This window comes from Perca flavescens, chromosome 6, assembly GCF_004354835.1.
Source record: "Perca flavescens isolate YP-PL-M2 chromosome 6, PFLA_1.0, whole genome shotgun sequence".
NCBI classification, from domain to species: Eukaryota; Metazoa; Chordata; class Actinopteri; order Perciformes; family Percidae; genus Perca; species Perca flavescens.
The window spans coordinates 10,999,439-11,026,070 of record NC_041336.1 but is presented as its reverse complement, the minus strand read 5'-3'; the positions used below and the strand labels follow the sequence as shown (position 1 = coordinate 11,026,070).

The 26,632-nt window shown below is 41.5% G+C and overlaps 1 protein-coding gene across 1 annotated transcript in view; it reads right to left on the bottom strand.

Moving 5' to 3' along the window:
* Positions 1–26,632, bottom strand: part of rftn1b (raftlin, lipid raft linker 1b) — a 114,660-nt gene that overhangs the window by 26,986 nt on the left and 61,042 nt on the right. Inside the window, exons 4-6 of the mRNA XM_028580083.1 lie at positions 20,968–21,076; positions 15,942–16,422; positions 8,102–8,305 (exon numbers count right to left, since the gene is read on the bottom strand). Coding sequence (XP_028435884.1) covers positions 8,102–8,305; positions 15,942–16,422; positions 20,968–21,076 — 794 coding nt within the window. The remainder of the gene's footprint in view (positions 1–8,101; positions 8,306–15,941; positions 16,423–20,967; positions 21,077–26,632) is intronic.

The window sequence follows — 26,632 nt, the reverse complement described above, 5'->3', positions numbered from 1 at the left end:
TTTAAAACATCAGAAAAGTGCACATTACAATTTCCAAAAGCTCAAGGTGATGTCTTCGGATGTTTTGTTTTGTTCAAGCAGTGGTCCAAAACCCAAATAGATTTAATTTACCGTCATCTCAAGACAAGGACAAGTAGCAAATCCTCAAAAAGGACTTAAATGTAATAATTGAATAATTTGATTATTAAAAAAAGTAGCTCTAATAGCTCTAATTCCAGCAAACATGAAACCGTTCAAACTACTCTGTTGTGAAAGACATGATTTTTTTCTGCCACACTGAAAATTTACTCGGTTTAAATTTTATGCAAAGCGACATTAGAAATTTGATTGGTACTTGCCAGTGAACAGGCAGGTCTATCCAAACTTTGAGCCAAAACCATGAAATTAGCTCAGTCTGCAGACTCAGGTGTCCAACAGACAGCTGGGGTGAGAAGCAGAGGCAATTCTTTCTGTGTCCTCAAGCTCATCCGAGCCTCTGCAGTGTAATATCCTTTTATTTTGGCAATCAGAATTTTCAGTGCTTTGTTCGTTAGGCCTTGAGGACTGCCTGGACATGAAACAAAATCTTTTGAAAAAGGTGTTTTTAGCAATTTATTGGTGTTTTAACAATTATTTAGAGCATGTTGAACATACATATCTACAGTGGAGAAGTATATAATGTTGCAGGTGTGTTTCATAATGTTTCTATGGACATTTTAATTATTTTTGGTGTGACAGTATTTTTCAGGTTCACCACTGTTAACAGCCTGCATGGGGGTACAATGGTTAACTTACAATGCAGACATCCTTTAACGTAAAACAACTGAATAATTAAGAAAAGAGCCCTACACTACATATTCATTTGGATTATAATTCATGAATTTATATACGTATTAACTATAATTAAATCAAGCGTACTCACAAAAAACAACATGGGCATTTTTGTGCTCACAAGTCCATGCGCCTTAGATCAATGTATATGTGTTCAAGTCCAGCTGCCCGCTGCCGAGCCGGAAAGTGACCAAGGTCATGTCTGCGGACATGATTTAAACATGTGTGCCAGGCGCTGCCTCAGAGAGCTGCAGACAGGCTGCTGACAGCTTATCTATATTTCAAACAGGATGAGTGGACATCCGAAGAGAGGGACAGACAGAGAAAAAGAGACCAGGGTGTCTAATGTGTGGATTGGATGTGGCTGTTCCCTGCTGAGCCAAAGGTTTAGCAGCTGACAGGCTGGTACCTGTGGGTTACCAGGCAGACTTTAGCTGGTAGAGATGGATACCAGGGGTGTGTTTCCAAATGTATAATCGGTTTGTTTTGGTCTGAATACAGAAGATACAGGGGTGGAAAATTTCAGGTTGACAAGCAATTTTAACTTATTCTGTATTAATATTCATTCATTTCCATTTTCCACTAAGTTACAACTATGTTTTTATATTGTATGAGCCCAGCCACGTGCACCAGAGTGATTCAGGAGGTTGAGGGTGAGAAATTTGCTTTCTTACAGCTGTGGAAAGGATTTATCCTCCATCCACCCTGGGAATTACATGCACCGGCAATTACACACTTAACTTTTTACATTTTTAACTAGGTAAAACTTCAAGATAACTATATTTTTGTGACTAAAGTGTATGTAGAAGCAATCATTCCTTCACTGGACACAGAGGATGGTCTTTCAGTGTAAAACAAAACAAAATGGAGCATCATTAACATTTGTGGATCATCACCAACGCTGTCAAAAACCATTGTTGGACTTGTGCCTGCTGGGGTAATGATTTATAAGGATTATCACAGTGCTCGTGAGAATCTCAATGCATAAATGGCACCACTTCACAGTCATATAAGCCCTGCAACTGTGAACATGATTTCCATTTAACAGGTTTGTGTGATAGTGGATGCACAGTGATTCCTGTAGGTGATTTTGCTTGCGTTCTTACTCCGAACAATTTTTTCCAAGCTTATGAGAGGTTTAAGTTTAACCACCTGAGTGCATTAGCAATTTACTCATATGCCCAAATAGTGCTGGGCGGCATACCGGTTCACACCGAATACCGGACTATATTTTCGTCATGATATGAATTTTTAATATACAGCCAACATTATGCTGCGCTGCGCGACACTGTTTCAGACGGGACCCTTTTCAATGTTGCGCTTGTAAACACGCATGGTGCGACTGCGAGGCGTGGTGAGGGTAAACAGTAGTGCTCTGGTGTTACATTACATTGAAGATGGATAGGATAAACATTGAAAGTTCTGAAATCGAAGCTGCATAACTAGTAGAACGTGATGACACAAAAGAACTTGCCAAAAAGAGGAGCCGTGTCTGTTGTTTGGAGGTTTTTTTGGTTTCAAAAAATCCGACGTCGACCAAACAACCATTTTATGCAAGTGTTGTCAGCAATTTGCTCCACCACCTTAGCTGCAAGCACGTCTTGGAATATCAAGAATGTATGAAGTTAAGGTCCGCGCCCTCCACATCAGCAGGTAACACTGGGAAAGCAAAAGAAAAGTTGAGCCAAATGTCCCTTCAAGACGCGTTTGCTTAGAGGGATTCCCTACGACAGAAAAAGCAAACGGTGGATCGAGATTACAAACTCTATCACTATCCACCTAGCCAAAGACATGGTCCTGCTTAATTCAGTCGAAAAAGAAGGCTTCAAGCAGATGATCAAAACGCTGGATCCCAGGTATGAAATATCGAGCAGCAAGTACTTTTAAAAAAAAAATGTATGTGCATTTCCACCTTTAATGATAGGACAGCTCAGACATGAGAGGGGGAAGGCATGTAGGAAAACCGTCATAGGTCAGACTCAAACCCTGGACCTTCGGCATCAAGGAACAAACCTCTATATGTGCGCCTGCTCTACTAACTAAGCTAACCGGCCACAGAGCAGAACCTACTTTAGCCAAGTTTCTATCCTCAACTTGTACCAAAAGCACAGAGCTAAGCCACTAAGCTCAAAACAGACCTGGCGACCGTCCGCCACTTGGCGGCAAAAGTATAATTATTGCAAGTTTTTGTTTCGGTTTTATAAAAGAAGTTCTGTATTTTGACTGCAATTGTCTTTGCATTCTGATTCCTCACTCATGAGTGGCTATTCTTTGTAAACAGCATCATTTTCTGGGGCCTTGCAAACCTGTATTACTACTAGTGTGGAATTATTCTACAATATTCACTCATCATGACAGTAAAATAGACCATCCTAAATCAATTTACTGCAGTAATTCCTCTCTCAACCAGTAGAAAATGCTGTGAACACCTGATTATGCATGGAAAAAAATACGGTCATATACCGTGAAACCGTTGAAAAATACCGTGATATACATTTTTGGTCATACCGCCCAGCCCTATGCCCAAACACACTAAACTGCATAGTTTGAACTACCAGTGCTGAGTGAACACAGTGGTAGAACCTGTCTTCTGACTGCAACTGACTGAGGTGGAAGAGACACATGTTGTATTGTCAAAACTTTTATTTAGAAACATGTGTGCATCCTGTAGATTTGCACACACTGTAAGTTAACGCACACATGCAAGTTAACGCACACATGTATTAACATTGCAGTTCTTATTCTCTCCACCTCTCCTCAACGTTTGTCTCAGAGAAACACTTAGGCTTGGTTTCCCTTCCCTGAATTTATTCTCACAGAAAAAAATGGAATTTCATATTCTCTGGATCTCTCTTGCTCTCTCTCTCTCCCTTTTTTTCTTTCCCTCCATTGGCTTTGCCCAAATTTAGAAACCAGTGAGGGCTGACTGTCATGCATATGAATAGCTCAGTGTCTCACAACCGAGCTACAAATCCTCATTGTGGCTCTGGAGATAGCTTAAGCTACACAAGTAACAAAGGCAAACTCTCCGTCTACACTGTTACTGTCAGTTCTTCGTCAAACAAACTCGACCCCCCACCCTGCTTCCAACTCCAGGGAGTGAGTGTGAACTTACGTGTATTTTGTGTTTGCGCATATGTGCGTAAATGGGTGTATGGGTGTGTGTCTTTGAAGGTAAATGTGGATGCATGTAAGTCTACTGTGCATGTGTGTGTGTTTGCAGGCAGTGCCACAGTTTTGTATAAATCTTTAATGCATGTCTTATGACAGTGGGGCCTGTGTGTAGCTTAGGATCTGTAAATTCAATATTGCTAGAATATCCTACCCTGTGGCTCGGGCGAGGTCTCCACACACTGCAAACAATGCTGCCACACCAGACAGGACTTTCGCCTTCTGAGCGGGCTGTCACACACACGCTCGCTCGCACGCACGCACGCACGCACGCACGCATGCACGCATGCACTCGTATGCAAACAATGCCCCCTAATGCTTTCTCATCCAGCTTCACCATGGAAACCCATCTTTTGATGGAGCTTGGGGACCCGGTGCGTTTTTGTGTGCAAATGTGCATCCCTCTGGACCATGCCAAACAGCCGACTGTCAGAGACGATAGAAAGGTAGCAACAGTATTTAGGAAAAGGCCAGAGTCGCACACTGACTGCAGGAACATGACCAGTAATGCACATGCTAAAACAAAAGGCAGGTAATCAATGAACTCTACAGTAGGTCGACAATCAGCAATATAAACAACAACAACAAACATATTTTCTCATTTTCGGTCACATTGTCCATTCCCCCCATCACCCACATGATTAAGGTATGCAGCTCTTTGATTGGTTTCAAGTTGATTTATAAATGATGTTACTACTTGGAATGTAGGCATCAGATGTACAGAGCTGCATGGATGATTTCAATCAATTACTGAATTATAGGTTTTGCATAACAATACCACCATTGAATAATTGTTAATATATGGTTCATTTATTGGTTTTAGTGGTTACTGTTAACTCACAGTAAAAACAGTGTTTAAAAAATAGGCACTTTTTCTTTATTGTATTTGTTTGCATGACTGACATGAAATCTGTTGCATTTTCAAAGATGCCAAATTGGATTTTATAATCTGTGTCAGATTACACAACATTACAACTGCTTAAAACTTTCCAATCAGACATATTTGCAGGATTTTAGGATGATATTATCTGGTTTAAACGAGAACTAGCAATTTTTACCTCATGATGGCACTGGACAAAAAAAGGAAGGGATTACCTAAGATATTACAATTCTTCTTGAGGGCCACATGGATATTTGTACTTCCATGGCTATGCATCCAACAGACGTGGCGATATTTCACTCAAAACCACAAATGTCAATCCCCTGGTGCTTCTAGAGGAAAAAATCAGGGGATAACTAAAAGCGTTAGTATTCATCCTCTTGGCACAATTGATATCAGCATCAAATTTAACGGCAATCTTTTCAACAGTTGTTATGAGTATTTCAGTCTGGGACAAAGTGGCGGACTGATCGACCATTGCCATCCATAATAAAAAAGCAGACCGGCTCAGCAATACTCCCTCTAAGAGATAAATAATGTAAAAACAATATTAGTACAACGGGATGAAAGTAAAAACAATAAGGGCAGAAGGTCAGTCTTAGAAAAAAACAAAATTGCACTCATTGGACTGCCCGTGTATCTGTCAGTACATAAAAGCTGAAGCACTGTATCTCAAAGCAATGCTGTCACTGTCACAACGATCACCCATCCAACTGCCTGCGTCCGTCTCTGTCAGTCCATGTACTTTAGTGTGCTGTTTTACTGTCAAACATGTCCTTGATGTTTGTGAGGTTGAGATGGTCTCCTGCATCGTGCCGAGCGTCTCATCGTGAATTGAATGAAAAATAAAGCTTGTCTCAAAGAAGTTGCTAAATCTGGAAACGGCAGGAATGGATACTAATTCTAAAGCCGAGCTGCACGGCAGTTTGATGCAATTAGCTGCTAACAACAAACGGGATGCCGCTTTGATGTCATACTGCCAGCTACTCTCAAGAGACCAAAATCCACAAAGTACAGCATTCACCTCTGTAAAGTTGTCTGTTTTCTAAAGTGGCTGAGCCTAAAGCTGTGGGCTGAGTTCAGTCCTATAAGTCAGTACAGGCAGAGACAGTTTCATAATGCAGCTGATCTGCTTTCAATTCTACCCAGTAATTTCACTGTTCAAGAGTGCATATCTTAGCAGCGCATGAAAAATGCAAAAAATGTTAGAGGACCCTAATAAGCAGAAAAAATTGAATCATAATAAAACACTTCATTACTTCATTCTCAGGACATAAAATATGCAAGGAGGCACTAATTTGTTATCAGGTTAATTATCTATGTTTCAGAGTTGCTGAGGCGTTCACTTTCCCAGATTAATGAATTATGACTCTTATTTACTCTGGCTGGCTGATTTCTCCAGTGTCAGAGCGAAGCACAGAGCCGCCGGGGTCTGATGGAAGAGGAAAACCCAAACAGGAAATAGTTTAAAAGAGGATACCAGACATAAACTAGAGAGATGAACTCCAGCTTCTAAAGCATCCTCCATAAAGAAAGAATCACTATGTCAGCCACACAGCACACTGGTGAAAACAGACCCCCCCTCTCTCCTCCTCAATATCTACAGACACAGAAATGGCATTTTGGGCAGCAACAATCTCAAAAAAAGGCAACAAAATCCTGGAGGGACTGATATATATGATATTATATTTGCCATCACCCCAATCCATCATCTTAGTCATGACCGAAAGAACTAGATCCCTGGAACAAGCTGCCAAAATATGTTTTCTCAGGAGAGTGGCTAGCATCTCCCTTAGAGATAGGGTGAGAAGCTGAGTCATTAGTGAGGAACTCACATGGAGTCAGTTGAGGTGGTTTGGGCATCTGGTAAGGATGCCCCCTGGGTTGTGGGGGCAGCAGCTCCAGCAGGGAGCCCGACCCCAGATAATGATAATGATAATGATAGATGGATGGATGGACCATTTTAGTTTAACGTGGTAGCATGCTAACATTTGCTAATTAGCACTAAACACAAAGTACAGCTATTGAATATCATTAGTGTTGCAGGTATTTGGTCATAAACCAAAGTATGAATGTCAGTACCAAATTTAATGGTGATCTATCTATTAGTTTGGTCAGACGTTTAATTTTAAAGCCACAAATGCCAACTTCATGGTGGCGCTAGTGTCAGTGCATCTGGTGAATGTTGATCCAGTTTGCGGTACAAAATCCTGAAGGATTGCACCACTTCCTGACACTGACAAAGTATAATCAGAGTCATATATGTTCTGATTGTTTCCTAGTGAAAAATGAATGCCAGCCAATTAATAATTAATGACACACAATGACATAGGTGCATCATTACCTGCCCCAGGCTTTTTATGTTGTAGACATCGATATGAATTTGGCTTCTGCTTGATGGTGACAGTTTTTACTTTTAGGGGGAGAAAAAATGCAATTTGAGAATCTTTCGGGGTTTTATTAACTTTAGTTGTCTGAGCTTTAAGAGTACCTGGAAAGGGAACAATTCTGGAGAATCTAAGAAGCCATGACCAAAGTTTAAGGCTGTTTTAATCGTACATTACAAACCTCTCTTTCTAATGTTTCTTGATTGTGTGTGATATGTAGCCTCGTGAGAGCGTCCTGATCTCGCGAGCTCCAGTTTTTTACTCGCAGATCAGTCTGGCATCTTGAGATAGAGAAAATTTGGAGCCGTTTGCCAAACGACCGACCAATCAGCGTTGGTTTTGAGGCGGGTTTAGGTGTGACTCAGCGAGAAGCAACTGTTAGTCTAAACAACATGGCAGCTTCCACGGATGAGATGAGCGCAAGTTTTATCCGAATTAGAAAGTATTCCTTCATTGAAAGAAGAGCAAAAAATGGCACTGGAGGCTTTTCTCAGAGGAAAAGATGTTCTTGCTCTTCTCCCTTCTGGTTTTGGCAAGAGTTTGATCTGATTGGTTGATTTGGCCCGTCTATCACCAACATAGGTGGTGATAGACAGATGGTTTATCCAATCAGCTAACCAGTATTTTCACTCCTTCCCAAAAGTTCTCCAACGGAAAGTTCCCAGATGGATACGCTGAGCAAATGCGAAGCAATCCATCTGGCGGAGTCAGATTATGTGACATGCAACCCAAAAACAGAATGTGTGGTTATTAAAATTGCAGTGAGTTTTTCTCCTCATGAAACATTTCGCCCCACATCTTTTTCCTGGGAAAACTCTGTGTTTTGCAGTAGCAGTGAGTGACGCTGGCTTACCGTTCACGTTGCCCAGGTGGAAGTATCCATCGACTAGTGAGGCTCCATTGTTGAAGTGATGGGTCATGTGATCCAGCCAGTTGGCCTCCACGCCTTTGACCCCCTCATCACAGTTTTGAACCCGCAGTGGCACCTTTACAGTGTAGTACTTCACCTGGCCCTCTCGGACTGGTGGGTGGTTGTACAAAGCGAGCAGTTCCACTCCTGTTGGGAAACGACAGAAAACATTGATTTAACATGATATGGGTTGTGACAATACAGACGTAGCCTCTGTGGAACTCCCACGTTTTACTGCATGATTATTAAACTACTGCTGTACGTTGGCCACAATCCAAAGTGCAATTTGGCACCGTCTGTAGGAGCACTTTCCCTCTTCAGCTGCCAGAAGTTATAAGAAATGGACCGGTAATCGGCTGGCTCAGAGACAGCAGGGTTTTGGTTTGAAATATATACTTTTTTGTTGCAAACAAATATCTGCAGTATTGGTTTATGGACCACTTCTGAAGGACTTCTTGATTTGGGAGAAGTTATTTTCCACACAACCACACTGTGAGCACCGTGTTAACAAACAATTGGAAGGACATCTATTTCCTATGAGATAAGCAAACAGGGAAACTCAGCCAATGTGAAGAAAGTCAAAAAGCTTCTTGGCCAAGAAAAGTTGGCCACAGGGTTCCTGGTCATCAACAACAAATAACAATTTGTTTTTTTTCTGATTTTCTTGTCTTGTGAAAAACGGTTTGCATGGGTCCTTGGACAGATAAGAAGGCTGATCTAAAGTAATTGGTTATAGAAAAATTGGGCAGCATTGAAATGGAAATTAGTACACTAAAATTGGATACACCTTAAGCTAAACTACAAAAAAGTAACTGAGAGCCTCCAATAAATTTGACCCTGACTTGTCAGTTGTCTAATTGTGTGGTTTAATTGTGATGTTTCCATCAGCTGCCTTTGCTTTAAAATGTTTCTTGTACAGTATCTAATGATTAAACAATACATATCTGATTATGTACTTATGTGAAACTTTTAGTTTTAGGGCTTTTTGTGTCCTATATGTGATGCATTTTCAACTGTTTTCTGTTCATTTCTGAAGTCTTATAAGCCTGTGCGGGCAGGACAAATTTGTATGCTAGATGCTATATTACAAACTTCAAAATCATCATTATTACAACCGCAAGTTCCACCTGGCAGGTGCAAAATAGACGAGAAATGACAAAGTAATACAAGATGAGATTTGAGTTGCCCCGAGCTGGACTAATAAACTCAAAATCATTTTCAAGGTTGTTGCCTCTTTTTTCACTTGGTTCTTTTTCAACAACAAACGTGAAGTAAATCAAAAGCAATTTGATCATATTCATGCTACATATTCCTTTTAAGGTTTTCCAGAAGTGATGTTACTTTGTTAATTCCAAGTATAACCTTGAATAATGCATTACAAGCTCTCCAGCTAGCTGTTGTTCACATCAAGCAGAAATATACATAATGTAGTAGGCCTCAGGAGAGAGAAACGGGCTTGGAAATTTGCCCACGGTACGTATGTCACTGCTCCTCGCTCATATCATACTAAATCAAAGTAGAAAGGGTTTTATTTGTTGTGATGTGAGTGAGTGAAATATTTGCTCAGCTGTGCTTTGAAAAAAAACAAAACACAAAATGTGAGATGTGAGCGGGGTTCGAATCGGGCAGAAAGCAATTCAAATCGAGTCTGGTAACATTTCCCTCTTTCTTTTAAATGCAAATGTCAGACTGTCATTGCACAAGTGAGCCAGATGGATGAGCAAAATGGGCAGCACTGCCACCCACCCTTCCACCTACACAAACACAAACACAAACACACACACACACACACACACACAAACGCAGGGTGGTGGTAGGGGGAGTCATGTCTCAGTCGCTTTGGTTTATCCGTCTGTCCATCCGTCCATCCGTACGTCAGGCAAACAAACAGGAAAAATGAATCATTTATAACCACTTCTTGTCTGGCTCGTCTGTCTGATATGACAGCTAGCCACCGAATTCCCTAAATCTTGTCATTTGTCACTCTTGAGAAAAGTTGAATCACAGCAGAATATTCACACACACACACACACACACACACACACACACACACACACACTCCGCTCGTCCCTCTCTCTGTTGCCCATGTTACAAGGACAATATGGCAAACAAATCTTGGACAAAACACACCCCAACAAAATGACTTCCCATTCAACATGTCTCTGACCAGCAAACGCAACACATTTCTTCGCTGTGGATGACTTTGTGATCTGCGATCTGTATCATATAAACTGGTTTACAGTTTATGTGTACACGCCTGAGATGATGTATCACTACGGTTTGTCCCATGAATCTCTTCTGTATCTCAGAGAGCTTTGGGTAGGTCATGAAAAAGACTGCTTTTGGAAAGTTTTATTTTCTCTTACTTACAACTCTTATTTTCTGTAATCACAGTGCAATTAAATAAGACCACATTAAACCGTATTCGACACAGATGATTCCATCGCTACTGATGGGACTGTTATGGGTGGACGTCAGAGTTGTTCCTTAATAAATAACAGCCACTAGCCAGAAAACATGCTGCTCTGCATCTGTTTTGCTCACAATATTAGATGTTTTCTGTGTAATAGCTGAGAGTTTTGCATGCATTATATTTCATTACAATCTAATTTCGCTATGAATGTGGCACTAAGGCGACTGTAATTTAGATGGAGGGGCAGGTTGCTAATCTTCTAACCTTTACTCAGAAAATACTTTGTGTGTCTGTAAACACAATTTCAGCTGTTCTCTGTTCACAGGAGATACTCTCTACTGGAGCATCAGAGGGATTACGTACCTCGCCTCAGAGAAACTTGAGAAGGGCAAAACAGGGCAGGGGGCAGTACCAGAAGATATGAGGACTATTATTACAAAATGTATATGTAGGAATAAAACCAAATCTGTCTTGCTGATATCCATCGCTCTGAACTGCAGGATAATAGTGAGTCAAACTGGAGGCCGTGCTTTCACCTGGCATTCATACGTATTTCAGAAATCACTTTGATAGAAATCTGTAGGGCTGCCCTCTAAACCTCCATGATTCAAATAATCAGTAAAGAAGCACCCAAGTTGACTTACACTTTGTCAGTCAAATCACTGCCTCCTGTTTTTTTTTTTTGCTGCACTATTTTACACAAATACTGATTCAGGTACAGCCCTAGTCTATGTGCAGACTTTTTGCAGCTTAAACTCACTGCAAAACGCAAGTCAAAGCATTAAAGTAACTAGATTTCACTTGCTTTTCAAAAACAACAAGCTGTTCTATGTCAGGGTGGGCTGTGATTGACTAGTTGCATCACTGCAGTGCATCATAGAGGGAGGAAAAAAAACATAGCTAACTGCAAGTTGAAATGCAAATGCTAAAGTAGCTGAGCTTTGCAAGTTAAAGCTGCATCAGAAGATTTTTTTTAATTTATTATTCTAAATGGGAGCTGGTGGTTGTTTCCACTTTGATTTGCAGTCTGCAGTGTGTTTCAGATGGGAAAAAAAAAAGTCAATTTACACAACAAAATTGTGGCTCAGAATTCATGAAATGAATGATAAGCAGATTGCATTCCTCATTACTTTCTCCCTGTGGGATTTCCCAGTCAGGAGTCAAACCAGTGACCCAACAATTACATGTTCCCAATGACTATGACGAACTTGAGATACTACACAAACATCTTAGACATCCTTTTAGAAAATGAGTGCAAACTGCAGATGAGCAGATACTTTGTTGTTAGGAAGAATATTAGGTTGAGGTTCTTTGACCTTTGAGGAACTCCATTAGTAACCAACATAAATCCCTAAAACGAGTCTCTTGCCAAGCTTACCACTCCCCCTGCCCCCTTGTGCTGCAGTGTTCTTTAAATGACACACGCAAACATTACTGTTTAATAGAAACAGAGCAGAGATCTGCTGGAGAGGTGATATTTTACCAAGAAGCAGTTGTAATAAATCTGCAGTCCCATTTGCGTTTTGGCTGTTATCTAGAAACAGTCCTGATAAATAACTTGATTAATGTTTCAGAGAATTATTAGGGTCATTTTTGTGCTATAGGGTAGTAAAATCTTACATAATGCCCCAATAATTTGATATTTAAGTGCGTACAGTGTCACACACACACACACACACACACACACACACACACAGATGCACCAAAGAGTATGACTCAAAGAGTCCTTTGAACCTAATCACAAATCAATAGCATCAACAGACGACTTTCAGAATAAAGTCTGCGCAGCTAACCTGAGTCTTGTGGTCGACGGCAGTCCAGCTAACAAGAAAATGAGCGCATGGGTTTTGTTAGGACGTTAAGAGCATGTGGCTTCAAAGACCTATCTGATGGCAGGCCGGCTGCCCAACCGACGAAGTCGGCCGCAGTAACCCTGCAAGTGATCCTAGCAGCGTAGCTTTCCAACATGACATGTCATTATTTCAATGTCTGTTTCTATAATCTGAGAAGCTGGACACTGATTCCATCAGAGCAGAGATAACACTGATCTCAAGGGTTGAAAACCAAGCAGCTGAAAAGACTCCCCTCTGCACATGGACTCAGATGATTTCGGACTGATTTTCCTCAGGATTACACCTATGATAAAGCTCTTAATTTAAGCTCTTTACTTCATTTTATGCTGTTTGCTTAAAGCATGTTATATGCGTTTGAAGCCTTGATAAACCTTATATCATGACAAGAAACTCAATCAATTCATCTTCGCATCAGCTAGGAACCGATACCTCAGGCAGTCAAACACTTAGCTTGTCAAATATTGACTGCACATCAATATCCTCTTTTTTTTGTTAGTTTGATGAGGTCTCCTGCACAAATTCTTATCCCAACTCTCTCCTACAAAATACATTCACATACTACTGACTTGCATTGTCTGTAATGTTTTTCAAATCCAGGAAAGGTTTTAAGCCTACCTTAATGTAAAAGGTAAGGCTGGAAAAGAGACAAAATATGGTGCAGTATAAATCTTTCCTCGGTTTGATTATGTAACAGTATCCAGGTGGCATTTAATTCCCTACAAAACGTTTTTGCTCATGCAAATTAGTTGTATCTGAAAGTAGACACAGCTTTGTCTGATCCAGACATAAATGTATAGCTGTCACTACGATGTTATACTTTCCGTTTGGTCCTTTCAACAGAATCCCTTTCCTTCAAACCATTCAAGCATTTGAGTCTCCAAACTTATGGGCTCAGTTTCTATCCAGAGCTTAAGTCTCAGGGATAGTGATCATCTTTCAATCATAAGCCACAGACTTTCGCCAGCTCCGCTGCCAACACTTGCACGGCATTCACCTCAAGATCTGAGGATTAGCAAGGACAAGCCAGCGGTAGCCGAGACTCTTGGGCCTCCTCGGAAGACTGGGCATTAGTAGAGAGGGACATGGGAGCTTGGCAGGCTCCCCTACCACCCCGGCTGGCCACTATACCAGCGCTGCTGGCGATGTCACATAGATTCAGGGGGATGAAGGTTTGGGTAGAGAGAAAGCGGCGAAGCTGAGGGAGGTAGAGGACAAGGCAGTGGGGGATTATCTCGCTGCAAAATGCACTGTAGGGAGGCCCAGATGGACCAGTGAGCTGTGGTCTGCAGTGATGCCAAGTGCGTGATGCTGCACACCGAAGAGTATTTTCATTATGCAACACTCGGTATTAGGTGCTTTGAACCTAATCGCTTTGTACACTGTACTATACATACAAATATGCATTATACACAAACACACACACGTTAACACTCCCACTGGGATGTGTGTCCAATGCACAGTTTGCGCATTGCTCCGACACATATCCCAAATAGGTGCGGTGAGAGGAGGAGAGACTGTAGCGGGGGGGTGATACTGGTGGGTGTCTCCATCTGTCAATCCGAAATGCTCAAATAAAGCCGGAACTATACATGTCCGTGCTAATTTCAACAACATTCCCACAGAAAAGGGGGCTGCCCTAAATAACTCAGAGAGGTGTAGCTATATCCCTCACTTTCTGGGAAGACAGAAAGCGAGCCATGAAATGTGCAGTTTCTGAAAAAAAACCCAGAAAAACTGTTTCACAATTTCACAGACTTAGCTTTATCGGCTAAGTTTGAGTGTGAATTTGTGTGCACCACGGCTATAAGACGATTCCCTTTGTGTAACAGATAGAGAGGATTAAATCCCAAGGCAGCACATTGTTGTGTAACATTGAGACAATAGCAAGACAATGACTCCTCAGCGTTTGCCAAGTGTTTCAAGAAGGATTTACGGTGCCACGCTGTTCTTTAGTTAAACAGCCAAAAGGTATGGCTTCAAATGAAACCAAAACCTGGTCTGGCTGTCACCAGACCGAGCTCAATCTTTTAAGATTGAACATTGGTCTGGGGAGTCTGCTCTGTATTTCTACTGCACAAGAGGCGTGATCAACGGGCATAGTTCAAAATGACTGTACGCAATTGGATAGTCCTTCAACCAATCAGACCAACGATCCGGGTGACGTAGCAGCGACAGCGGCACCAACAGGTTGCTGCGCTTCGGTGGCCGCCTTGTTGAATGTAAACAAGAAGCTGCTTGGTCTATCGTCATCGTGTTAAACCCGCCAATAGCGCGCCAGGTGGATGAGCCAGTTTGTGATTGGTCCCCGCAAAATTGTAACGGAAGCAGGATAGATAAACATACAGGTTTCCAGCCTGAGCTGCAGGGCGAAATCAAATCGCCGGCAGTTCGGGCTGGGTTTACCCAGTCTAACCAAAACCCAAATTAACACATACAGTATATCCAGACAGATATTGGCTCAAGATTAGAAGCTGCCAGTTTGAATATCTGTGAATGTGAGACAAGAAGCTACAGTTAACCGCAGAGTGCAGGATTTAACCCCCGACTGCTTCAGCTGCTCTGGGACCAGCAGTCGTCTGGTTTGATGAGGGAGCTCACAGGTGTGAACGTGTATTAATACGCAGCATCAAAAAAAACATTTTAGAATTGATGAATGCTAAAACAACATTTAGCTAATGTACTGTATATATATATGATGCTAAAACCAGACCCATCAACACTGAGCCTTTCACCGTTTGAAGTTTTGACCTTTTCAATTTTCTTAATTAGCATCCCTCATTAGGCCTTTCTGTGCGATCTGTAAGGATAGCTGTGTGGCAGGTCTCGTGTCATTTGGAGTCTTGTCAAGTTCTCAAGCTTTTTTTATTTTGACATTCAAATTGTGAAGCCTCCATTGGGCCAATTAGTGTAATTTTCTTTTAAAGGATGTGTTCACCCAAATAACAAAATGGCATATTTACTCACTCACCTTCAATCAAATGCAAATACCTTTAGGTTTTATATGCCCACGATTTGAGATTTCTGCCTCTACCCAGGTACAATGGCAGTGAACAGAATTTTGTTTGTGGTGCTCATTGAAAAATGACATTTTATAAACTGTAAAAAAACATGCGAAAATAATAAATACACCTTCGTTGTCATGGTGCTGAATTTGTTCAGGAAAGGAACAAATCTTTCTATCTTTGCTATTGGTTCTAAACATGTAGGCTACATATATTAAGGGCCTCTTCATATTTTGTACCGTTTATTTAATTTTTTCTTCAGTGTGTAACTGCAGCATATGAAATGTCGCCATGGCTGTCCATTACCCAGAATAGGAATCATCAAAAGAATGTGTCCACACAAACCTCATGACGTTATTGCTCTACTTTTGTCTCCACTATTTCCCCCCAGATTCATTCATATTTCACAGCAAGTAAGACCTTTATAGTCCTTATTTTACATTACATGTTTGTTGCTTAACACGTCATTTTCATTTTAGTTTGAGTTCATGATAGCAACCATAGAGACCACTCACCGTCACCCCTCCGCAGGCGGTATCTTGGCCTCTCCTTTGCATCTCTGTCTTTGTTGTTATTGTGACACGGTGACTCCTCCTCCGTCAGCTCCTCACTCTGCTCCAGATCTTCCTTTGGTATTGGAGACGCCACAGGCGAGACCATGCCCTGACTGCCCTCCACCCCGCTCCCTGAATGGTTCCCAGTGTTCTCACCATGATTCTTCTCCCCACCCGGTGCTCCTTCCCCAGCCTCGCATGAAGCCTCCTCATTGGCCTCTTTGTCCACTGCATCGGCTTCAGCTCCAGCTGCTGCGTGGTTAATGGGGCTTGAGGGGTTCGAGGGGCTACAGCTGCCCAGGGAACCGAGCACAGAGCTGGGGCTGGAGTGCAGGGAAAAGGAGGGGGTGTCTGGTTCTCTGATCCTGGTGCATGGGGCCCCATAGGGTTCCTGGACAAATCCCACGAACATCACCCCCTGGTCAGCCGCATCCTGGATTTGCTGTCGGGAGCATGAAGAAAAAAATGAAAAGTTTGAATGATATAAATACAGGTGATGCTACAGGTGTTGCTTCTATGCATTCACTGATTTTGATCTAATTCGAGCTAAAACAAGTAGTCGACTGACCAAAATGACATATCGACAACTACCATATTTTGATAATCAATGTATTGCTTCAGTCATTTTTTAAGCAAAAATGCTAAACATTATCTGCTTCCAGATTCTCAAATGTGAGAATTTGCAGTGTTTCTCTCTCATATATGACAGTAAATATTATTCGGGTTTGGACTGTTACTTGGTCAAGTCAGAGTCAAGCTGTTTTTTATTTTTTGTAGATAATTTTTTGGGCCTTTTTGGCCTTTTATTTTTGACAGGACAGCTGAAGAAATGAAAGGGGAAAGAGAGGGGGAATGACATGCAGCAAAGGGCCGCAGGTCGGAGTCGAACCCAGGCCCGCTGCGTCGAGGAGTAAACCTCTGTATCCGGCCAACTGTCCCGGTGCCCAAAGTCAAACTATTTGAAGATGTCACCTTGTTCTCTGAGAAACTGTGATGTGCATTTTTTTTGACATTTCTTTCTACAGTTTACAAACTAAACAATTAATCAATTAATGAGCTGAATTAATGATTGTGATTGGCAGGCTAATCATGATCAAAGTAATTATTAGTTGCATGGTGCATCCCTTGACTTGATTGCATGTGCTGTTGGAGATCTTTGGTTTGAAGCTGCTGTTGCACTCATTACTTTTAGGGTTAGGGTTAGGTTTGGAGCATTGGCAAAATGCCTAAAAGGTAAATTCAGGACGTAAAATAAGAACAACCTATGAAGCAGAACATAGACAAGTTATTTCCCAAGAGATCTGAAACTGAAACCAAACTCTCAGAATATGTTTGAGATCAATTATCTTTGAAATGGAATTGTTTCCACAATACTTTTTATGGAGACCTCTGCATCTTTTGGATCTTTGTTTTTTCTACCCCCCCCCCCCTTCTTTTCGTCCCAGCAGCTTCTCAAATCTCTCAGTTGTTGATTACATTGGAGCGGCCACAACCCCAGTCAGGGAGGGCCGCATCCCACATCTAGCACTTTTTTTTTTCTCTGTCCTATTTTATGTCAATATTGGGATTCTGCCACAAAGCTAGATTGAAACTTTAACTGTCAGTGAATGTTAATGATGCCATTCTCCATTTCTGCACCCCTCCACCAACGACCCTCACCCCCCAAGCAAAGCCGGTGCCCGTCTCTATCTCGAGCCATAGTGAGGAAAGAAAATAGAAATCAAATCAAATCACAGGTTATTCACTATGAAATTAAATTGGAAAACAGTCACATTGTTTCCACCCGTATTGTTCAATATCGGTGAACGCTGTCTGGGTGCGTCTACATCATATTCCCCATACCAATATGTTGAAATGGAATTGCTGAGATAAAAGAAAACTGTTCTATCTCATTTAATGGTAATGCAGGCAGTCAGAGAGAGAAAGAGAGAGAGAGAGAGAGAGATGAATGATTGACAGTCTAATGTTGGTGCAGTTGATAGCAAAGTAGATTTGAATAGTGTACTGTAATGATTGAATTTATTTTTATTACCATTATCATTATAATGTTATCAAATCCTGTGTTTGACAAAGTTGAACGATTCAGATTAGATTTCTTGCCAACAGTCCAATATCATTACAAAGACAGCAGATAAACCACAAACCTATTGTAAATGTACATAAGCGACAAAATAAGAATACATCACTAAATGTGTAAATGTAGTGCTGATTTGTCATTTGGAAGAATTCAATGGAAATAGCACAGAAATAGCTGCTTAAATAAGAGGACAGTGGCTGAAATGTTGTTTAACTGAACTACAGAAGATTAATAGATAATAATGTATGTAATTTATTTATTGAGCAAAAATTCCAAACATTTGTTGGTTTGAGCTTCTTAAATGTGAGGATGTGCCACTGTTCTGTGTTTTGTACCATTGCAAATGATGAATATGTCCATTTGATGCATGACGCAGACATAAAAAAAAGTATTACCCTCAGTATAAACATCATATAACTTCAATTAAAATGTGAAACAAGATGATACATAATTTATATCATGTATACTGTCAAACAGTGAGCATATAACACCATTTTAATAATCGCTAACGGGAAACAAAAGGAGAAACCTGGATGCAATGCAGCTAACTGAATATGAGAATAATTGTTAGTTGCATATACACTTTTGGGATCTAGGGAGTTTTTTCTTGCCACTGTCGCAATAGCCACTGCTAATGCTTGCTCTTGAGGGAATTACTGTAATTGTTGGGATTTTGGAATTTATAGAGTGTGGTCTAGACCTACTCTATCTGTAAAGTGTCTCGAGATAACTTTTGTTATGATTTGATACTATAAATAAAATTGAATTGAATTGAATCTACCATATGAGATTTTCTGCAGAATCAATACAGAAGACATGTAAGACAAAATAAAAAAAAGATCATTCTTCTAAACTTCTTAATCTAAATGAACAGACGTCACGCTGGCTTAGATGGAACCACCTCGGGTCAACACAATGAGGTTTTGAGGTCAAGGAGGAAACTTTTCTTCACCTCGTTTCTCTTCATTAACCGAAAGGACGCGGAGCACAAACTTGATGAAACATTTTCTGGAAGCAGCTTCCCTTATTCTGCCACCGGAATATCAACAGCCTGCAGTGAAAAAACCAATTTCAATTTTGACTTGAGACCACATTTCCTATTTCCTCCGTAAGTTATTAAAGTGGCACCAGGAAGAGGTGTCTGAAGGTCAAGATGAGAACTCCGGAGAGAGAGATTGAGCGGGGCAGAGAGAGTGGAGGGAAGAGATGACGGAAGGAGAGGCACAGGGATAACGGCAGAGATTGAGACGGTGATGAAGAGAAGGGGACGAAGATGAGAGGGGGAAAAAAGAGATGAAGAGAGAAAAACAAAAGGAAACAGAGAGGCTAAAGGGAATGGACTTCTCCGCTCACTCCTCTACCACTCATCCATGTCCACTTCCCTTTTTAATAGATTTTTAGCATGGCCTCATCCTCCTCCACCTCCTCCTCCAGCAAGCCTGTAGCAGCTCAGTAGATTAAAATGATAACCAACAGTAATGAGGTCCTACAGGACTGTGGTTGCATGACTAATCGAAGGGCAAAATGTACAGAAAGGTTCAGGAGCGAGGCTTCAAAGGCTGACATAACGGTCTGTAATATACAGATTACAGGGGGGAGGAGGTTGTATCACGATGACGCGTCATAACCAGCTCACAAGAGAGGAGGTTCATATACATCATCTGAACTTAAGTGCCATTTCAAACAGGCCTTCTAAGGCAATGCATTCACAACAGTGCAGAGCCAATTCATTATCAGATCAGTGAGTATGATTCTTGCTTGTGTTCGCTGCTTTCCCCTCTACAGAAAATATAGAAATGTTAAGCTATTTGGTTTGCTAATAAACATCAGCCTTACACTATTAAGGAAACGCAGACATTACATATCGCCTAGTCTATATCAACGACGTTCCACTTCCGGGATTGCTCCAGTGCTGCTGGAAATTCCGCCAGATGTCCCTCTTTTCGGCCGGATGTCCGTTACCTTCCACTTTCTTTGTGTTGTAATTTTAAACTCTTCCATTTCTGAGGACTATGGTTAACTGCTCCTCAGATCTCTGCAGGGTAAATCCAGACAGCTAGCTAGACTATCTGTCCAATCTTGAGTTTTTTGTTTCACGACTAAAACAACTTTTGAATGCACACATGTTCCACCAAATGTTGTGTGGACTAGCCAGACCCTCCTCCGCAGCGCTGTGGAGAAAAGTCTGGCTACGCGAGACTACATACTTCCTGAATTCGACTTAGGATGAACTGCAGCATGGCAAAACCACCTCTCAAAGATTTTAGACGACTGTGTTGACACTCTGTGGGTTACTTTGGCTCAAGCTGAAACTGTTAGTAATTATCTAACACAAGCACGTTTCTAGTAGCAGTAGAAGCCTGTCAACATGGCTCGTGTTAGAGGAGTTGCAACACAATCAAAGCCATCACTAATTCATACCTGACAACCTCTGGTTAAAATACACACGTCACTACCACGCCTGTGTTTTCTTTATCTTTTGAAATCCTTTTTTTTTGTCACTCCTTCAACATTGTGTACTTCATTGGCAACTGCCACCACTCACTGTGTGACAGGGTGCAGTTAAAAGCATTCACCCTGACAGCAGCGTGCTTGCATGCAGCTTTAACAATGTATACTGTTGTAAACATGCAAACATTGTGTTCTCTGAACCTTCAGAGAGGATGACAGGTTAAACAAAGTTTTGGTAGCAGACTTGAGTTGATATTCTGGTATTGAAAATTTAGGAAATCTTTTCACATGCTCTTCTTTGTCTGCTCTGGATCTCCGACTCTGATGATAGAATATGCAATTTCTCTGCATTCATTTCTCCCTATCTCTTGCTCCCTTCCCTTCCGCCCTGCCTCCCAACTTCCAGCTGGGCACAAACTGACAAAACCCTTCAGCTTGGCATTTGTAAAGCAGTCCTACCTTCTTGACGTAGCCCTGGATGAGCTCTGCGGTGGGCACCTGCTCAGCAGACAGACACTCTTCCAGCTGTAGTTTGTATGGCGGGCAGATAGGCTGGCTCCTTTCCACCCTGCAGGCACCACAGTGGGGGAGAGAGGACAATGAGCTTCAGCCTTTCAGCAAAGCCAGCCATGCTCACAACACATGAGGGTACCCATGCATTCACACATGCAGCCACACATTGACAACCGACCTAAATTTAAAATATTACAGCCATAAAACATCACAAACAGGGTGCTATTCACAGACTATATCAGTCTATAATACAAAAATAACCCCCTATCAACAAATTACACGGCATCAAGAAGCTTTGTTAATGTTATTGTTGCCCTGTGGGAGGCGAGGGAAAAATACAATAAAACACTTAAGTGAGACAAAGATCCACATGGATGAAAGAAAACACATGGGGAGCACAGAAAGCAGGAAATTCAATGTAAATCTCGTCTTGCACCCCATACCCCCTTTATCCCTCCCCGCTGAGGCCTTATCTGTATTTGGAGTGAGGAGAATCTATTTATATGGTGCTGTATTTTCCTATTCTGTCCTCTGGAGGAAATCCCAGAGCTAGCCCTGAGGAGACTAATGCCCCGGCTTCCACCTCCCTGCTTCTCATCCTGTTGACAAGGGGAAGAAGCCCCACACGCCCTTTTCCTCAGTGTGCTACAGAGTCTTTGTGCATATACAGTAGGTGTGTGTCTTTGTGTGTGAGGGCTGTGTGTGTGCTCTGCGAGAGTTCTGGCTTTACACGGACACCTGATGTGGGGGAGGGTAAGAGATGCACGCGTGCATGCTGGTAGGTTACAGGCCGTGCTTACAGCTTCCCAGTTCCACGCGAAGACTCCCTCTGAGTGAACATACATGTCACTGTGTGTTACTAATACTTTATCACAGTGATTTTTTTTGACATGCCCCCATTGGATGCAGAATGAGCTGTTTGATGTATAAATTATTAATAATGTTTGAGAAATCAGTTGCAAATCAACATCTTAAAGTAATAGTTTATGCTTATTATTTATAATAATAATAATAATAATAATAATAATGGCTTGACTTTTTTAAGTTTAGCATACAGTTAATGTCAATCTTTCCATTTAAGAGAATCTCATTTATTATTTACTATTCCTTCAATGTGATTTTACTGAAGAAAAAACCCTGTCAAGTGATTATATATTTATTATTGTGTTATTGTTGGTCACATGAAAAATGTAAATTAAAGACACTCCAGGTAATTAATAATGTAGTGTAACATAAAGTAGGGGGATTTGCAGAAGACAGATTTAAAAAAGGAAAGCTCACAATCAGTAACTTTTAGTCCCTACAGTGGTATAAGTCAGGATCAAAAACACTGAATCCTACACTTCCCATAATGCAGCTCAATAGCCTCTTTCATTAGGCCCCCTCTGCCTTATAAACACCCATTTTCAAACTTCTGCCCCCAGTTTTTAATACAGGCTTTCTATTTAAAATGTGTAGTCTCCATGCCCATGATGAGATGAATCGTAATTTTCTCACTTGACAAAGCTCCTTCCAGAGCTACAAAAGACATTATTCATCAGATTCACGGGCTGTGTAATTCACTTTGACATATAAAGTTGGAGTGCCCCATTTAAAGAGAGCAAGATAAGCTTCTTTATATTTTTTTCAGAATGTTTGCTTGATGAGGCTTACCTGCTTTTCTTTTCTACCCTGTTAAAATATGCCCATATTTCACTCTACATGTCATTTTACTGTCTGAATAAATGTTGCTAACCTGAATCTTCATAGGCTTATTAGAGCAAAAGCACTCTTGTATTATTCCCACATGACTCAGAATTGCACAGTTTGAAAATCACAGCGTTATCACTTTAAACCTTGAAACTTGAGTCTTTCTGTTAGACTTCACAGCCTAACCAATGGCCCCTCACTTATGTCATCAATCCAAACAAAAACAAAAATTTAAAAAAAACATAGTCGTCACACTTCTATTCTACTGTCACTGACACCCGTCGCTAGGCATATATCGCTGTCGCAGCACACAGCGAAACAGAAACTGGGCCGACTGACTCGTTAAGGACAAACTTCACACGCTCTGTGAAACGAGCTGAGAGCCGCCGCTCGTTTTTTTTTCGCAGCGTCAGAACAATCAAAGGCACGATGGCAGAAGCCTGGCGGCGCTGTCAAAAAAAGGTGGCTGTATCCTCTGTTGGTTGCGACATAGATCACAACCAACCAGCTTGGTACTCCAGGCACATCTTCAGGCTTCACAGTACAGTGTGAAGTGCACACCATTTCTTAACGTTCTTACATTCTAAACGATTATACTAATACACTACAGGCCTTATACAACCTGTTTGGCAGTACTGTACTGAAAGATCTGCAGGTGCCCCCGCTTGCTGCGAGTTAAGAGGCCGCTTCAAATGATGAAATGAAAAGCCCTTTTATTCATAGTGATATAAATTCACTTTGCAGGGGAATTAAAACTCCAGCAGGCTACATCAATGATAATCTATTGTTAAAACAGTAATGAATTCAGTCCTTCTGAAAGCTTTTGTGCAGAGAAGGTGTTACTTCTTTTTTAAACGATAAATAACTCATTTTTGAATAAAACTCAGAATGGAAGGAGCATCAGAGAGGGAGAGAGAGATGTGTGGGAACAAGAATTGAAACGATGCACTCAGTCCTGAAGGGACGCCTCAGGTCAAAAATAGCAGCTGCATCACCTGCAGTCCATCTTCTCTGTGTGAAGCAATGACTTCTCATGCAGCGTGCAGCACCGGCTGTCAACCTCTGAGGTCTCGTGTGGTTAGACGGGTGTCAAATGCCTGCCTGCCTGCCCACCTACCTGGAGCTCCCTCCTGGGTGAATACACCTGCGAAGCCCCCCCTCCTCCCTCTTCATGTCTGCCCCACAGATGGGTCGCATGCTTTGTTTCGCCATAGAACATCTTGCGTAAGACTAATCACTCCCACTGGAGCTGAACTCTCACATGGTAAATAATTGCGAATTACCTGTTAATGGCTTGCTTTGGGATTTGTTTTAGCATTGTAGTGGCTACATCATTTGTAAATGTGCGGTTTCCAATTAGGCAGTGTTCACTGGGGTATGAAAAGGGATTGTGTTGACATGTTATTGTTTTTGTGTGTAAAAAAAATGTCTACAACCAGTTTAGTCTTTCTTTTTTTTTAAATGGAAACCTTCTCAGAACAAACCTGCACACTCAATTATTTATCTATCCATTGGCACCATTTGTGGCAATAAGCGCTCATTTCTTTGGTGTTTCTGTTAATAAAGTGTTCACTCTTTTGAGACTCATCTGTCTGCTTAGCCGTAGTGGAGGATGTTCCGTTTCTCCTTCCCATGTTTTAGGTGGGCCAAAATATATTGTGAACCAAGATTGATATGCGGGCCGGATCAGAATTAGCGAGGGGCTGGATTTGGCCCGCGGGCCGTGAGTTTGACACACGTGCTCTAGAGGAAAAACTTTACCCAAGTAATTTGGATTTATCCACCAGGGACCTTGAGTATCTGCAGCACCTTTTACAGCAAGTCAGTATAGGCTGCATCCTCTGGAGACCATGTCTATACAAAATTTCACTTCAATCCATTCAAAAGAGATAGTTCTGCCTAGACTAGAGTTGTGGACCGATTAGTGTGGCTAATTAACACAGCTTTGAAAGTTAATGTTAAAATGTTGTCTTTAAAGCTTTAGTGCGTCGTTTCTGTCTCCCCCATGAGGAATTCTAAGTAATGACAACACTGTCGGCGCATCCACATGATACAAGCCTTCTGTGATCGCTCACCGCCCCCACCCCTCCTCTACGCAGTTGCTAGTAGCCAAGGAGGACACGGAGGATTCAAAAAACATGATGGACTCTTCAGAAGAGGTATTATCCTAAAGGCCTAAAATGCCCAAAAAAATAATCTGAAAAAAAGATTTCCTCATGGGGGACACAGAAACTATAGCTGTAAATGGTCAATGTTGTGAGACCTAAATAACTTTTTGGACACAGGACTGTATTTCACAGGAAGAACTCAAAACAGGTTATATATTGTTTGAAGCAATTGTTGCCAGAAAGTAGCAAAGTGCCCATTCAGTAAAACGTTTTAAACTATTACTTTAATGTTACCTGTTTCAGGAATTGGCTTTAGAGGAGTTAAATGTGCACTTACTGTATACAAGAAAAGCTTTTCTTATAAAAAAGGCTGAATAAAACCATTGTCACATAATAGTCAGGAGCAGAGCTGTGTCAAACCTCTGACCCCCCCTCCATCACCCACCACCCCTCTATTGCTATGACGACACAGTCAGGGAACAACTGAACCCATGTTTAGCACTCTGTCGCTGTGGAGCTTTAATAATAGAGCATACCTCTCCTAATGTCACATTTTCACACATTTGTGAATAATTTCACTGGAGCGAATCCCCTCTAATGGTTTTTAGTACATACCTCTTTATTTTCCTCTTTCTCCATCTCCCTCTCGCACTCTCACCCTGCTTCTCCCTCTCAACCCATCGCTCTCTTTCAATCCCTCTCTTACACTGCCTGAGCATGCAGGAGCTCCTTGCAATTACCCAATAATGATGAATATATCCCATCAGACATTGCCTGCTGAACTGTAACCCTTTTCCATCGCAATCAAATTGAACACTGGGAAATTTGACAGTTGACATTTTACATTTTCAAACGGTGCAATCCATTCTGTCTGCATTGCAGGGTTTTTTTCGTGGGGGGGACAATTGCCTTTTTGGGTTTCTAAAGTTATAACCCCCTTAACCAGACATGTCAGTAAGGTGACAGTGTCTTATTTACAGATGATACGACGCTGTATGTACACAACCTCTGTGTACTGCCTGACATTCCTTCAGCGTCACCTCCTCCAAGTAAAGTGCCTTGTTGGCTGAGCCTTTCACACTGGGGCTAATACTGTAGAGACTTGACTGTGATTGTGTCCACAGACATACTGTGCATGCTAAATTAAGAGCTGCTGTACACCAGTCAGTTCCTCTACCTTCACTTTTGCTTTGTTTTCAGTGCAGTTGCAAAAAGCTGTTCTCTTTTGAAACGACGGATGAATGGCTGCTTGCTGTCATGCTTTCAATCCCATTCACTGTATCCCGCCCCAACCCCCACCCTGTCTTCTTCTACTTCTTTGGATTTCTGGGTCTGACAGCAAAAGGGAACTTGTGAAGATATGCTCTTCTCTTTTGGTTTCTCTTATTTCTCTTCCCTCATTTTCCCCTGGTGGAGATTTGGATTCCTCTGGGCTGGTGCTGATGCGAGAAGCTGTCTCCACGGTGACAGACGCTGGAGATAAAGCCTGGGCTCCGCTTTTGGCCGGGACCATCAAAGGATGGTAGACTTCTCTGCCCCTTTTTTACTCAATATCTCTCTTTCTCTCTCCTTTTTCTTATCCATCCCATTCAGCGTCATCCTGTGTTCCTCTCTCTGCTTCTTCACACTCCAGCTGTGATTTTCGTTTCTTTCTCTCTACCCCCTCATGGTGTCTTTTTCTCCAGAGCAAGGCAAGGATGATATATATATATATATATATATATATATATATATATATATATATATATATATATATATATATATATATATATATATAAAAGACAGATGCAGTCCATTCAGCTGTAGCCTTTTCA